This window comes from Hippoglossus hippoglossus, unplaced genomic scaffold, assembly GCF_009819705.1.
Source record: "Hippoglossus hippoglossus isolate fHipHip1 unplaced genomic scaffold, fHipHip1.pri scaffold_69_arrow_ctg1, whole genome shotgun sequence".
In the NCBI taxonomy this organism is placed as follows: Eukaryota; Metazoa; Chordata; class Actinopteri; order Pleuronectiformes; family Pleuronectidae; genus Hippoglossus; species Hippoglossus hippoglossus.
In genome coordinates this window covers 35,138-48,414 of record NW_022986828.1, presented here as the reverse complement: position 1 = coordinate 48,414, position 13,277 = coordinate 35,138, and the positions used below count along the sequence as shown (strand labels likewise).

The window sequence follows — 13,277 nt, the reverse complement described above, 5'->3', positions numbered from 1 at the left end:
TTTATGTGAAGTCGCAATTGAAATACAATGGGTTTAACTGCCAGTAATTAACAGGCATTCTCAGTCGCAGCTCATTATTGATACAGCAAAGGCAGCAGAAGCACAGTTATGGATCTAAAACATGAGCTGCCTGTGACTTATGACGTCCTTCAGTAAACTGCTTCATTGATTAAATACCAAGCAGCTTTAAACACTGCATCTTAGTTTGTGTTATAGACAACAGTCTGTAGACTTACAAGCAAATGTAGAAAAATGTAAATGTATGTATAATGCATCCAAAACCAATTTGTACTTTAAATTCTGCCAGGTAGTGAATTTGACTTAATTTGATTAATGCAGATGGAAATCAGAAATAAAACAACACCACCAATGTGTCAACAAACACCACATATAAAAAATACAGCAAAAATGTACAGAAATACAGCAAAAATGTACAAAAAATAGGCATTTAAGATGTTATACATGTAATCTCTATTAACTTCTTAGTATGAAAACATATAAAATCAAAATGTAATGTAAATATGACAGTGTTGAAAGGGTCACCTGAAGAACACAGATCCCTCTGCAGCTCCCCTCAGCTTTACGCACCTTTATTTCAGCTCATGTTGTTTAGCTCCCGGGCCGTAACAGCTTTTGTACACCCTCGCTCTCGGTTTCAACCACAGCTGAGCAGATATTCTACAGAAGGTTTTTAGAGTCATTTGGCTCAAACCAGCAGCCAAATGACTCTAAAACCTTCTGTATAATATCTGCTCAGCACTGAATCGCTGCAAAAGATATGCAGATATTTCCCTGAGGAGTTTGTAGAAAGCGGAAACGGAGCTAAAAGGAGAGTGGGTACTGAACATGGCTCCAAATGACTAAAGTTTATTGCAGAGTTTATTTTGGTTTCAACTTTGTGATATTATTGCAGGTATCTGCTTTACAGCGAGTGCACAAGTGTATATGTATACAGCATATTCTTTATTAGACTAGATAAAAGTACTCAGCCACAACTATCGCAGCAACGTCGTTGTCTTAAGAGGTTTTTCTTTTGCTGTCACCTGGAAACTTGATTTTGTATTTTCTGTGCAGCTCACAGTATTTCTATATTTAGTTGAACTTGCACTGTGTTTTTTTTGTGCTGAACTTTGTTTTGTCAGGTTGTTAAGAAAATTCTTCTAGCTGCATTCACTTCTCTTCATTTGATTTGCCTGCGTTGTGTTACAGTCAAATTCCTGCCCGATTCTCCAACTTTCCCTGTCCTTAGCATCAGAAGTTACAAATACGATAATGTACCCGAGACAAAAATATCACAAACAGAAAACTATCCGATTCTGCACGGTAGCTTGCATCTGTGTTTTTTTTTACACAACCACAGACTGAACAGAGCCACGCTGCTCCTCCTGTGCTCTGATCAGCACGAATTTCCTTACAAACCAATCCTACTCTGTCCTGAAGTCAAGGAATGAGGCAAAGACACGAGGGTTTTGCACTTACAGATAAACATGGCTGAAGGAGACGGGGATGAGAGCCAAGAATAAAATGACATTTTTAATCTAAGGGCTGAAACAGCAGTGTGAGCAGAGATGAGATGCAAACCAAGCGTCCCTTTGGGGAGAAGGTTATAGATTATAGGATCCTGCTGCTGGTCCACAGAGACGCGAGCAATCACTCTGCTGTTTGATATCCTCTTGTAGGCTTGATGCTACTGTGCTTTTTGCTCATCTGAAGAATATATGGACTGTGATCAATGTTTTTTATCTGTGGCACCTTTTAAGCGCAGACCCTCATTTTCTGGTGTCGCAACCCCGGAGAGTTTTTGTGTTGCATTGCCAGCCCTGCACCAGATTGTATGTGTTGCAGGTTATGGATCCCAGTAGCATAATGAAATACATTCTTTACTGGATGCAAGAGGAGCTGCCCGTGTGTGTGTGTCTGTGTGTGTGTACCAATGTTAATGTTTTATACATGCTTCACATTTAACTGCATCTTAATTCATGCAGCGGTTTTCACATTATAAACACTTTTAGGTAATAACTTTTTACAGATGTGGGGCCGTGCACAGTTTCATCGTGTGTAACTGGGCACAGATGGCTCTGATGTAATCACCTCAATCTGCTTTTAACCACACGGTACAGAGAGGAGGAAAAAGACTGCAGCAAAGGTCATGAAGAGGTGGACCTTTGTGCTATTTGTAACATAGAACGGCACCTCATGATAACTGTCAGCAGCATATGAGATTATCGAAGGCTACAAGTGCAGCACTTGAGCCCAGGAAACTTCCTTTGCTACTGATTGTTTTTCTCCTTTATTTTTTTTTAACAGGTTGAACCCTTAACAATTTATAGAATTGCGAGACCCAATGAGGACTATGGTCTTTCCGGTTGTTACACGTACAATCTCAATCTCAGCAGGTGTGTCCGGGGATTAAACAGAGCTGGAGGCAGCTGAATCCTAGCTGCATTATACATGGATCAGGTGAAGCTTAGTCCCGACACGTCAGCATCCAGCCACAGGCGCCTGCTGCACCGAGCTAACATGGGCCTTCGCTTTCACTCTCACATTCTGATCGATCAATAGGTTTAGATGCACTCAAGAAGTCCAGTTATTCAAAGGGATCGTGTCATGGCAGAAAATCATCTGAGAACTTTCTGTCGACAGGCAATGCAACAGGCCGGTTACTCCGAACTGCAGCGTGATCATGTTTCCATCCTCTTGCATCTAAAAATCTCTTCAATGTGTGCAAACCTTTTCCTTAATTACTCAGCTTTGGGTGAAGGAAGGTCCAAGCACCAACATCTTTTTGATCAAATTAATTATTATGATTTTTAAATTGATTTGAAAGGAAATTAAATGACACGTGGCACACTCAGTGGAGCAAGTTGAGTCCAAATTAAGCCAAACGGTAAATTAACTCTGTTTCTATAGCTTGTGTTCATTTAGCTTAGATAGGGACCACCCGAAGCGCCTTTACAGGAAAAGTAGCATCAACTCATTCACACACACATTTATACACCTCTATATAAACTGTGCTTTTTATCCCTACCATTCATACGCTGTCAGCACAGCCATCAGGGGTAATTTGGGGTCCAGCCTCTTGCCTAAGGACAACTTCCACAACACACGAGAGGATGGGGTCAAACCCCGACTTTTTGGTTTGTGGGCGACCCGCTACACCTGGGCCCCAGCTGCCAACAGTAAACCTCTGTAATATCTATCTTTGATTGAATAACCTCACATATTGCGTCATATTTTTTGTTTCAATCTTCCAAACAAACCTTTTTATAAATGTTATCTTTGGTGATTTACAGAACAGACGCTCAAGAAACCGCCGCTGCAGACACATTCTAAATGTTCGTGTTAATATTTTATTTGACGGCAGCCACAGCAGAGCTGACGAGGACAGAGGCCACAGAAAGACGAGAAGGAGCTAATAACGAAAGAAAATGGTAATATCAGACTATCCACTGATAACAAGTTAAAAGGACTTTGGATGTATTTTCTCCCAAACTAATCCCACTCAGATTTGCAGGAAATTAACATCAACATTACATCTCAAGGACCCAGACAAACTGAGTGAGTTTGAGTTCTGCCACCCACCTTTTCTTTTAAATAAATTAGACACACAAGCTTCCTGAACGTTATTTATTCATACTTTTTCTTCTCCTCTGACCTTATGTTGCTTGAGAACATCCAATTTGTGTTAGCTGCTGCGAAATCACTCACCAGTCATTTAAGCCACTGATTGATTTTTTTTTTTATGTTTTATTTTTAAATCTCCGATCCGGATATAGCAAACACACAACTCAGCTGAACTTTCCGCCACGTGCGACTTTACCTTGATCCAGTAGTTTGATGAAATGATGTGGTGGTGATGGAGATGTGAGCTGCGTTCACTCATCGGCTGCCGTGGTCGGCGATTAAAGCTGAACTGCACTGAAACTAAATAATGACGAGTCCTTGAGATGAACTGAAGCCTTTTACCAAGCTATAAAAACAACACTGTGCTTTAAAGCCAGGATTAATGCTGCATATTGAAACGTCAGGGCACAAATCATAGATGAATTTTGTCAAAGGTATAGTGGACTCACAGTGTGGATTAATAGTTGTATATGGGGTCTGATGTATAGTTTTGATAAACCATTGAAATAATATACAGCCTCAGCGCTGCAGCAGAGACACACATTCATGTGCAGGTGAAACCATGTTTCCTCCAACAACAACAACAGTCCCACTTTAACCTCAGCAGATGACTTCAAATGAATCACACCATCACTTTTCTATGAGTTCACTTTATTGATCATATTTTGCTGCTGCTGCTGCTGGAGAGAAGAAGAGATAACAGGTTTGATTTTGTTCACAGGGACAAGGGTGAGTTTGCTTGTCTGACACATCACGGGTGAATTCCTCTGTAATGGAAGAAGTACTCCACTTCAGTAAAGTACTATTACAATACTACAATGTAGAGTCTTACTGATAGATCGGTTGGCCTATGTTATCCACAGATATTACCGTTAAGTAGACATATCGGTGACCTCCTGTATATAAAAATTTGTATTCAATATTGACGAAAATATTTTATTATTTATTTACATACAAATGTTAAAAGTATGTAGTTGTATTGTGGTTTTCTTTCATTTATAGTTATTTCTAATACATTTTATATGAAATTTGAAGCCTCAAATACATTTTTTGTCATACAGGTTGAATAACTGGGGGGGTGTATGTATTGGCTGATATAACAATATCAATTTATTTTTACTTTCTAACATTGTTGTTGGAATCAGCTCCCTCAAATCCATATGGGCTCTACTACAATGTAGAAAGGTGTCATTAGATTATCAGGTTTTACAAAACAATGTCCATTGCTTTTAACAAGTGCTTTTATTTTCCATAATTATTTTATGCCATTGATTCCAGGTATGTTTCTGCATCTGTTCTGTGCTTAATTCTGTTTGTGTTTAGCATATTATTTTGTGTTAACCATCTCTGCTTGTACTTATATATGGAATTTTTTTTAATTGAAATCGCTGCCCATCTTGACCCGGACTCCTGGAAGAAGAGAAAAAGTATATGAATGGGACTTTTCCTCGGTTAGATAAAGAATAAAGGATCTTATCTATGATATATGATATTGTGTTACTGACTCAATTATGTGTAAGCAGCATTTTATTGCTGCTCCAGGTGGAGTTAGTTTTAACTACATTATGTATAGTTGCCCTATAAAGGCTCTTAAGATAAATCTGAGCTCTTGTGAGATGATTCATGGAGCAAGAAATAAAGAAAAGCCAATTCAAGCCAAAGAAGTCTGTATTCATTTCTTCTACTTTTATGTAATTGTGTATTTATGTGTGAAATATTGCAGAGATTTACCTTTGTGGGCCTCATGCATTTAAATAAACTATGTTTGGAGGGGAAATGTCTCTCTTAGGTAGAACTGCTAACAACTAAGAGACAAATAAAACATGGCCTGTAGCTCCAACTAGAGTCTGCAACTGTTTTATATGTATGCATTTAAAAGCTTATGATGTTTTATGTGTAATGTGTAAATGTTTGGTTGGGTTCTTTCTGTGTGGAGTTTGCATGTTCTTCTAAAGACTTTAAATTGACCATAGGTGTGAATGGTTGTTTGTCTGTGTTTGTTGACCCTGTGATACGCTGGTGACCTGTCCAGGGTCCCCCCCCCCCCCCTCGCCCAATGTCAGATAGATCCTATCTTGGAGGATATAGATAATGTGGTAAGGACAATGCATGGATGGATGATATCTTAACGTGAAAATGAACTAGCAACTACACCCCTTAAATAAATATAGTGGAGTACAAAGTACAATATTGCCCAAGGGAAAGGGGATGAAGTAAAATAAAGCGGTAAATGATGTACAAGAATTTGTGCTTAAGCGCAGTACTTGAGTGAAAGTACTGAGTTACCTTGCACCACTGGTATTTCTCTTGTTTTTCCTGTGGTGTTTCTGATGACAGGTGTATAAAGATACTCACAGACTCTATGTCTTCTCTACTCTGTTCACAGCTACACCCTCCGTGTGGTCGGCAATGGGATAAAAGCTCAGAGTGGAAACCCAGAAGTCAAGGTGAAGGACGCCGACCCTGTGATAAATCAAATCATTGACAAACTCAAACACATCAATCAGGTGAGTCACGTCTTCTCTGTACATATTTACTGTGTGTTTATTATATTTCCTCTTTTCTTTCAATTTTATATTTCCATCCCTCATTTCATGATATAACTCTGGCAAATATCACCTTTGGTAATCTCATAATTTTCTATTTTTCTGTTTGTGGAACATAAAGCCTCCTGTCAGCTCTTTGGCTCATTCCGTAAAATACACAGAACTGGTATCTCGTGAAGAGATGAAATCTGTCACGAAAACCTGTAGCCCTTTACACTTTTACATTTCCAAAAAAAAAAATCCTTGATGAAATAATTCTTTCATATCAACTTTCATATCACCGGTAAATTCCAGCTAATAGAAAAACTACTCTCAAATGCAAAATCATATCCAGGCGTTGAAAAACAAAATCAATCATGACGCGTTTAGAAACCCATTTGGTCTCGATTGTGCGTCTTCGTATTTACAAAATTCCTCCTCTGCTCTTTGTCGGAATCAATGTTGCTTTTCTATCACTCAGTCCATTTTGATGCACATTTGTGCGACTGTGGCTCCTCTCAGTGCTGTTTATCTTTCAAGGATGATGAGATTAGGGCAGTTTACGGGAGCACTTTCTCCTCTGTAGTTTCAGTAACAGCTGCTGGAGCCGTCTCTGGCTTGTTTCACTGCCGCAGCAGCAGCCAGCAGATTTGTGAACTTTTGCTTTGGTTCCCCCCCCCCCCCCCCCCCCCCCCCCCCCCCCCCCCCCCCCCCCCCCCCCCCCCCCCCCCCCCCCCCCCCCCCCCCCCCCCCCCCCCCCCCCCCCCCCCCCCCCCCCCCCCCCCCCCCCCCCCCCCCCCCTCCCCCCCCCCCCCCCCCCCCCCCCCCCCCCCCCCCCCCCCCCCCCCCCCCCCCCCCCCCCCCCCCCCCCCCCCCCCCCCCCCCCCCCCCCCCCCCCCCCCCCCCCGACTAATTCACACCATCTGTGGGATGTCAGAAACACATAAATCTATATCATAACTATTCCAGAGCTCCTGATCTGCCTTGTTGACATTCAGTGGGTACATGTGTCTCTCTGTGTGCGACGTTATATCTGAATTTGTTACTTTGGATGCCCTTGTGGTTCTGAGTACAGTTGCTCTGACAAGGAGCTTATGTCTTTGTCTGTTTATTTGTTTTGTTAGCAGGATTATGCAAAATCTACTCAACCCATTTCCCTTATATTTTGTGGAGGGGTGGGACATGACCCCATGACTCTCAGAGAATAATTAATGGATGTTGATGAAGAAAATCAGACACGTTTATGGGACTGATAGTTATAATTAATAAACTGGTCTGGTGAATTTAAATCTGGTTTCATCAGGGAACAATACTCTGACTGAGTGTCATTCCAGTTAATATAAAGTTTATGTAAAAACTAAAATATCAAACCTCAGTTTATAACGACTTGGGAATCATTGCCTTGTATTGGCCCACATATTGGTATCAGAATGTTTTTTACTCCTTCATATTAGTATTATCCTAAGAATGTGTCAGAGGCAGTAACACAGTCAGTCCCTGTGGGGATAGAAGCTTTGTAAGTCATCAACTAAAGATAAACCACTTTGGGCAACTTTCAAGGTAAAATTATAAGTTTAAATATCTTAACCCAGCGAAAAAAGACATTCAGTTTTTTGTGTCATAACCCTTTTTACCTAGGGCAGTTACTAAACTTACCTCTGTGCCCTTTAAATTTATTTACTGGACTCGAACCTGCTTAAATTATTAGTAAAAATTCAAATAAATATTTGGTATGAATAAAAAAAAAAAAATTCAAAACACTGACTTCCTGGCTGTCAATTTTCCCTAAAAATCTGCCGACTGTGAATTCACTGTAATGTAAATGAAATTTCCTCAGTGAAGGCAGCATGAAATGAATGGACACAGTTTCAACTACACATGTGCTTTTTCATCCTATTAAATTGGTTTTTTTTTCTGTTATGATCACACGTTTAACTAAAGGCTATTTTTATATTATAGATATTGTCAGATTGTTCTGTTGTAAAGATATATAGCGCTTTGGCTCATTCAAAGTGGCTGTCACAATAATTTTTTATAGTTGATTCATTCCACCATTTAGGCTCAGACATACATTTAGCATATATGAATAACATGAGTATAATAACAAACATAACCATCATAAATTGTCAAAGTATCTGTATAAAATAACTGAGATTATAACGACAAATGATGCTCCTGGTTTCACCCACGTCTGATGCTCGTCCAAAGTATATTTACCAAAGTTAGAAATACATTATATTATATAAGGTCAGTGACACCAAACAAAAGATGGTGCTAATTAGTCCTGCACAAAATATTCTATTGATAGTAACCAGATAAAATCTCTGTGCATATAGTAAACTAAACAGAAGTAAAATCCAATGCATTTAAGTCAGTTTAAGTGTTTGTAAATGATAAATGCAGTCTTTGTCCCTCAAAAACAAATAATCTTATTAAACTGCACATGATAGTGTGAAAATATGAGTGAATATCATGACCAACAAATTTCTAAAAGACATTTAATTAAATCTTAAATGATGACTTATGTCAATGCAACATTAACTAGAGTCACATGTGGACATTGTAAAATGCGTTAAAGCACAAATAAGGAAACTAAACAAACAAACAAACAAAAAAAACACTTATCAATATATATTGATCTCACATTGTAAAAGCAGAATGTTTGAATGTCTTGGTCGAGGAAGCTCTTTGTGAAAAATCCTTCAATGAGACATTCGCAGACTCAGGTAAACAAATCACCATTTGCAGACGAGATTCAAGGTTTTGCTGCCTCTCTTTTCCATTGACTTTGCTTGTTGGGTCTGAATGCAGCCAATTTAAAGTCTCGTCCTGAAGTGATTGGTTGAAGTGTGATCGTTCCCTTCACTCCAGTCAAAAAGCTGTTTTTTAAAGGGAACCCTGATAAAGGGGCCGTCGTATAAACACAAGTGTCTCTGCTACCTGATTGATTGATTGATGAAGTCACAACATTTGTCAGCTGACAGCAGTTCCTCAGTGATGAACTATCACAGGTTGGTTGGCCCCGACTGGTGGAGTGTCGTCATTTGGCTCTTTCAAAACAAATTCGCTCGAACATTTTGAATAGACCATATTTACACGGCGGCCATTGTCCTCTGGCATGGTGCTCTGGGTGGGAAGCTTGAATACTGTTGTGAAGAGATAATGTTACTGCTGTGATCCAGGTTTATATAAACACAGAGAATCTGACAAACTGTTTTCATTTCACTGCTTCTTAACGGATCAGAAACCGAAAAGAAAGTTAAAATGTGGAGGTTTTAAGATGAACAGCCTATTTGATAGCTCCTAAGCTACCATCAGACAACATTTAACGTTTGCTTTCAACCACTTCCTTTCTCCCAGATGTGCATTTATATATATAAAAAGTCCTTGTGGCTAAATAGTGGTTGAATGCTAACATTAGCTGTTATCTAATGAGCTGTCAAATATGTTGTTTAACCTTGAAACCAACTTAGCATCTTTGTTTACGACCTTTAGCGACCTTATTTTTAAAAAACGCCTGGAAATCCATTCCACCGGAGAGAGTGCAAGGCACCTCTCTATGGACACATTGATCTTACGTCCATATACTAGGTTGTGACCTAGTCTTGTTGTGAAAAAGAAAGTTTGATTTTGTAGTTAAAGTCTACTTGTGCTGAAAGTCAACATTTGCCCTTCTGAACAAGTGTTGTTTGCCAAATCCTCCTGTTGTGTGCCAGCGCTGCCTCAGGGAGGAATAAAAATAAAGATGCTGTGCCTGTGTAGTGGAGTAAATGGTGCAACTTGTCTGTTTTGTTTATAGTCATGATGGTAACCGTCCAGATCTCTTGTTCGGTAAGCTGTTCCTTGGTCTGAGCTATTTCAGGACTTTGTTTGGGTATTTTGGGAAATAAAGATGCAAAAAAACTGAAATGAATTTTCATCTCAAGTACACTTAATCCAAATTACACCCAATCACTGGGTCAAAGTGATTATTAAGAGAGAAGTGTTTTGTTTCATAACACACTGATTTACAAAAATCATTTAGATTACATTCAGGGTCTGTTTAATCGCAGTCACTGCAGTGAATTGGACACAATTATTTGAAAGTATTATCAAATTTGGCCTAATAAAGTTAGACCTGCCAGGTCGCTGATCACTGTAGGGAGCTGGGAGTAGAACCGCTGCTCCCTCACGTTGAATGGGGAGAGTTGAGTTGGTTCGTGAATCTTATCAGGATGCCTCCTGAGGGCGCCTTCCATTGGGGTTTTACTGTTGTACAGCTGTGAGGAGACCCAGAGGTAGACCCAGATTTTGCTAGAGGGACTACATATCCCATCTGGCTTGGGAACGCCCTCAGGAGGAGCTGGAAAGCATGGCTGGGGAAATCACGCTGCTTAGGCGGCGGCCTCCGCGATTCAGACCTGCATGGATAAGTGGAAGAAAATGGATTGGTGTAATTTTGATTGGTGGATGTGGAGATTACTCGATTTTTCAAGTAGACTACGGCCAAGTTCAGACCAAATTGAGCTCAAGTTGTATTGCAACATGCGAGCCCACATTACTGACAGATGCTTTGTCACAGGAATGCTGTATTTCTGTTGTTCCATTGTCCTATTGTTCTATTGAAAAATAAAATAGCGTTAACTTTCCAGAGATGTCAAATCCTGTCTCTGAGTATCCAAACTGCTCCGCTGTGTTTTGGCGTCTGATAACCCTTTAATCATTCATCTGTTACTCAAGCTGGACCTCCTGGATCACATTTCATTCCCTCACTGGTAATTTAACCAACACATCCTCACCAACACTAACTGTCACTGTTTTAATGCAGAGCTCAATGGGTTGTGTCTCTCAGTGGTTGTGTGGATTGATACATGATCAGATAGAGCTGGTATCTGTTCATTAGACTGATGAAGACGGACTGAAAAAGACGTGAACACGCTGTGCGGAAGGTCCCATTTCTCCGAGTTGTGAAGTCGATGTTCCGACTTTGGTGTGTTCAGGTGCTTTGAAGTCAGAATGTGGAAAAAACATAGATGCTGGAAACAAAATGTTGTATTTATGTGTTTGGACTCGTTTAAACAACACCATGACACCTCTTTCCAGTATTTGCATAATATCAAAGAGCAAAGAAAAAGGCTGAGCTGCGACAGGCATATAAATAATTCAAAATGTGCATGTTAATCATAAAAATAGCGGCTAAAAAGTCTGGTGTGAGCTGCGTGTGAGAGATGGACATCCAGTTTGCAAAGTGACAAAAGTGTAACACTCGACAAGTTCACATGAGAAGCTAATATTTAAAGTTGCTTGTAAAATGATGATTATTTTTGATAAGTTATGATGTCAGCAACTTGTGTCCCAACATTTTCGACAAATTGTTTCAAAATGTTGTTCCAACTCAAGGTGGTGTTCATGTGCATTTTTCCAGTCGGGAACTAATTTATTCAATTGCTCTGACGCCACATGATTTGATTTGATTTGATTTCACACTGTTGAGTCCAGACTTTCTGAAGCAGAAAATGTTTAAGAAAGCTAATTAATCAACATGGTATCTAAAATGTAAAAAAAAATCTAAAGTCTAATGTAAATAATCTTGTTACATCAGAGAAATTGCTTTTCACACGAGAAGTCCTCATTGAGGAAGGTGAAATCTTACCAGGGACTTTCTATATTATACATCTGGTGAGATTCATTTAACACCTTGTGTGCTCACAGTCCTTGAGTCTAGTTTTGATTAGCAACCAGATGGGACTTGATTCACAAATGGTTCTGTTTGGCATCTCATTAGCTGCTGAAGTGTTTATTTGACCTGACCTGTATTATATTTTATTCTTTTATTCATCTGCGGGTTTTAAGGTGTTGAAAACATATTTTATGAGGAACAGCATGTTTTGAAGTCTTTTACTGTGCAGAGAACAACAGGAAGTCCCATGTAATGCACTGATACTGTGACTGTGTGTAGATGTAAACAGGGGCTTGAAGTGGAAATGTGGGTCAAGTTGAGTACACTGTGATTTAAAATGTAGGCATTGTTAAGTGGTTGGTCTTCGAAATTTAAATATATTTATTTATGTTTGATGGATGAAGTGGATTCAAGTGTGTGTAGGTGTGTGTGTGTGTGTGTTAGTGTAGGTGGGGGGTTAATGGCAGCTCGGTTTACAACCAGCAAAAACATCAATTACATATACCAGTGCACACACTTTCTATTGTACACATGAGTGACTGTGTGCACATCTGGGTGTCCCCTACGCAGTATATTACGTCCATAAATCACCATAGTATTGGTGCACCTTATTAATATGATGGAACTTACCGTAAAGCACATGTGCGCCTGTGCATGAATGGCAGGTTGCCTGTTTGAACGGCTGTGCACTGTAATATGGCTGAAAGTGAAACGCTACCACCTTTAAAGACGCCATTGGCAATTTTTATAGGATAAGAAAAATGTATCAATGCGAAAGTTGATTTTCATGTTTTTCATCTACATATCAGAAACGTTCTTTACCATTTCCATTTATTCGACCTTGACTAACTACTGGGGGGAAAAAAACACTCCCAGTTTCCTCAGGACCAAATGTAAATGTATCATTACTATTCAACAGCAGAGACTGCGGGAAAACACAAAACAGCAATGCAGCTATTGACAAATTCATCATGCGATCGGAGCGTACAAACTCTAGATTTCATCATCTTGCTCATCAGCGGCCCTTTCCTATGAATTATTTGTTGGCTCCCTTCCTCCTTGCCTGTCCTCTCCTCTTGATGTGGTAAAACCCATCAAGAATCTATAAGTAGGTCCTGTCCCTGTGTCTCTCAATCAAAATCAGGGGCAAGCAGCTCCTCATCCAGTCTGTGGCCTGAATTATTTACCAGTCATTGATGTGCTGGTTGACCAGCAGTTTTGCTTGTGAATTATTCATGCTCTCTCTCCTCTTAGACCAAAGGATTAACACTGGTAATGTATTCACATTTTGTTGTGCTCCTAAATGTGCATAGCACATCATAACATTTGACTGTAATAGAAATCCAGTTCAGGAGCAAAGGCCACCCTGGTTATAACCATCATCCTGTTTTCTCAAGTTATTTCACTCACCACAGCTTCTTATAAATTGAGTTTATTCGTCTTGGCATCCAATGAGGAATCTGTGAAGT

The 13,277-nt window shown here is 39.7% G+C and overlaps 1 protein-coding gene across 1 annotated transcript in view; it reads left to right on the top strand.

Moving 5' to 3' along the window:
- LOC117759028 (glypican-5-like) overlaps positions 1–13,277 on the top strand; it is a gene marked incomplete at its 5' end in the record, with an annotated part of 57,773 nt that overhangs the window by 25,290 nt on the left and 19,206 nt on the right. The window contains 1 exon segment of the mRNA XM_034581014.1: positions 6,011–6,131. Within this exon segment, the coding sequence (XP_034436905.1) occupies positions 6,011–6,131 (121 nt within the window).